Source organism: Thermobia domestica, chromosome 15 (genome assembly GCF_964235325.1).
Source record: "Thermobia domestica chromosome 15, izTheDome1.hap1.1, whole genome shotgun sequence".
Classification (NCBI taxonomy): domain Eukaryota; kingdom Metazoa; phylum Arthropoda; class Insecta; order Zygentoma; family Lepismatidae; genus Thermobia; species Thermobia domestica.
Window position 1 is genome coordinate 159,937,685 of NC_137468.1, and position 2,065 is coordinate 159,939,749.

Sequence of the window (2,065 nt, forward strand, 5' to 3'; positions counted from 1 at the left end):
ACCCTCATTTCCTACATTTGACAACGGCTCGTTAGGTCCACATAAAGTACTTAGTTGCCACAGTTCCAACTGCTGTCCGTTCAGTCAGTGTTTAGAAGATTGCTGTTCAACATATATATATATATATATATATATATATATATATATATATATATATATATATATATATATATATATATATAATATTCGATTGTAACAAGATGTGGAGGCCCTGGGAGCAAAGTTCAGCGAATGAACTTGTAAATAATATGCAGCAAGGTGATCAGATTAACAACCAAGACAATAATTTTATTAATGTAATTAATAACGCGAGTGATAGTGAGCATGAAATGGAATGTGTTGCTGGACCGAGTGGAGTGAGTAATGGAGTAAATTGTCTACATCACAAGAAGAAAAGAAGTTCACTCGAGTACTTAGTAAACAAAGCCAGAAACTTGTTTTAAGTGCATATGACAACGTAGTCAAAAACAAACTTGGGAGGGGACCGTACAGAGAAACTGGGAAGATTTTAGGAATTCACAGGAATACCATGAGAAAAATAGTAGATAGGGGAACCCCAAAGACACCAAAGAAATGTGGAAATAAGATGACATGCTTCTCAAAAATTGATAATTTTACGTGCAATTTAGTCCGCCGAGAAATTTATAAGTTCTACAGTAAGGGCAGGGCACCTACTTTAGACGACATTGTGAGTCATCTTCGTGAAATATGTGACTTTCCTTATGGACGCACCACATTGTATCGACTTTTGAAACGTTTAGGTTTCAAATACCAGACGCTTAATAAGAGGAGGGTGATAATGGAATCAAATAGGATCGTTTCTTGGCGATACACATATCTGAGCAAGTTAAGGCAGTTCCGCAGTGAGGGTAGAAAAGTAATATATTTAGATGAAACTTGGTACGATGCCCACGATGTTTCAAAAAAGGGTTGGGATGATGGTTCGTGCGCTTGTACCCTAAATGCTCCCGTATCTATGGGCAAAAGACTAATGGTATTGCATGCCGGCAGTGATGACGGGTGGGTAAAAGACTGTTTGTTTTTGTCAGCGAAAAATATTGGCGATGCAATGGGTGACAGTCACGACGACATGAATTCTGCGGTATTCGAGAAATGGTTCTCAGAGACCTCTATGGCTAATTTCCCAAGAAATGAAAAGTGTGTGATTGTTTTAGACAATGCTGCATATCATTCACGCCTAAAACTGAAGACGCCGACCATGTCAATGAATGTAAAAAAACATTGTTCATTATATGCATGTCAACAATATCCCAGTACCCGACCCTCTCCCGATAAAGGCGGTCCTCTTGGATAAAATTAAACAGGCGAATATAAGCAAAGCCTATGTCATTGATAATATCGCGCGCGACTATGGTCATTACTAGGCTCCGGATTCTTAGGTTCGAACCTATTTTATTCCTGTACAGTGAATGCAAAAGATTCATGTTTTCTTTACATTTCAAGTTGCTATAAGTACAACTATATTAGTTTTATAGGACCTAAAATGTCCTAATTGGGGGGTTAGGACCTAAAAAATCCTAAATTAGCTTTTAGAACCTATAACGTCCTAAATGATTCTTTATAGTTATTTTTAACTTGAAAAATACTTTCAAACACGTAGTCAACCAGTTTTCAACAATGCAATAACAAGGTTCCTTCACACAGCATGTTTCTTTGTAATTTGCGGCTGCGATTGTGAATAAGCGGAGCAGCAAGTTTATTTTTAGCACTACTATTACTACTACTACTACTACTACTACTACTACTACTACTACTACTACTACTACTACTACTACTACTACTACTACTACTACTACTATAGTACGACAGGCCATACATATGTTAAACTATATTTCAGCTATCAAAAAGAAGTCCAAGGTAAGAAGAGTTTTATTATTTTTATTACGCAAAAGACTGGTTAGCATAAAGCTTACTAAATTAAGGTTACCATTTAATTATGAAATAGCTAACAAAGTGTTTAAAGTGTAGTAATATTCCGTTTTCATTAATATAACGCTAAAAATCCTAAACGATGTTTTTAAAAACCTATAAAATCCTAAAATGC

At 35.9% G+C, this 2,065-nt stretch overlaps 1 protein-coding gene across 1 annotated transcript; it reads left to right on the forward strand.

Annotated features, from left to right (window-relative positions):
- Positions 1-529: 529 nt before the first annotated feature.
- LOC145671687 (uncharacterized) lies at positions 530-1,315 on the forward strand. Its single transcript, XM_081740887.1, has one exon. It carries the CDS (start codon positions 530-532, stop codon positions 1,313-1,315), a length of 786 nt encoding a protein of 261 aa, XP_081597013.1.
- Positions 1,316-2,065: the final 750 nt, after the last annotated feature.

Excerpts from the sequence above, each read along its gene's own strand:
- LOC145671687 (XM_081740887.1), top strand. The coding sequence starts at position 530 with ATGAGAAAAATAGTAGATAGGGGAACCCCAAAGACACCAAAGAAATGT.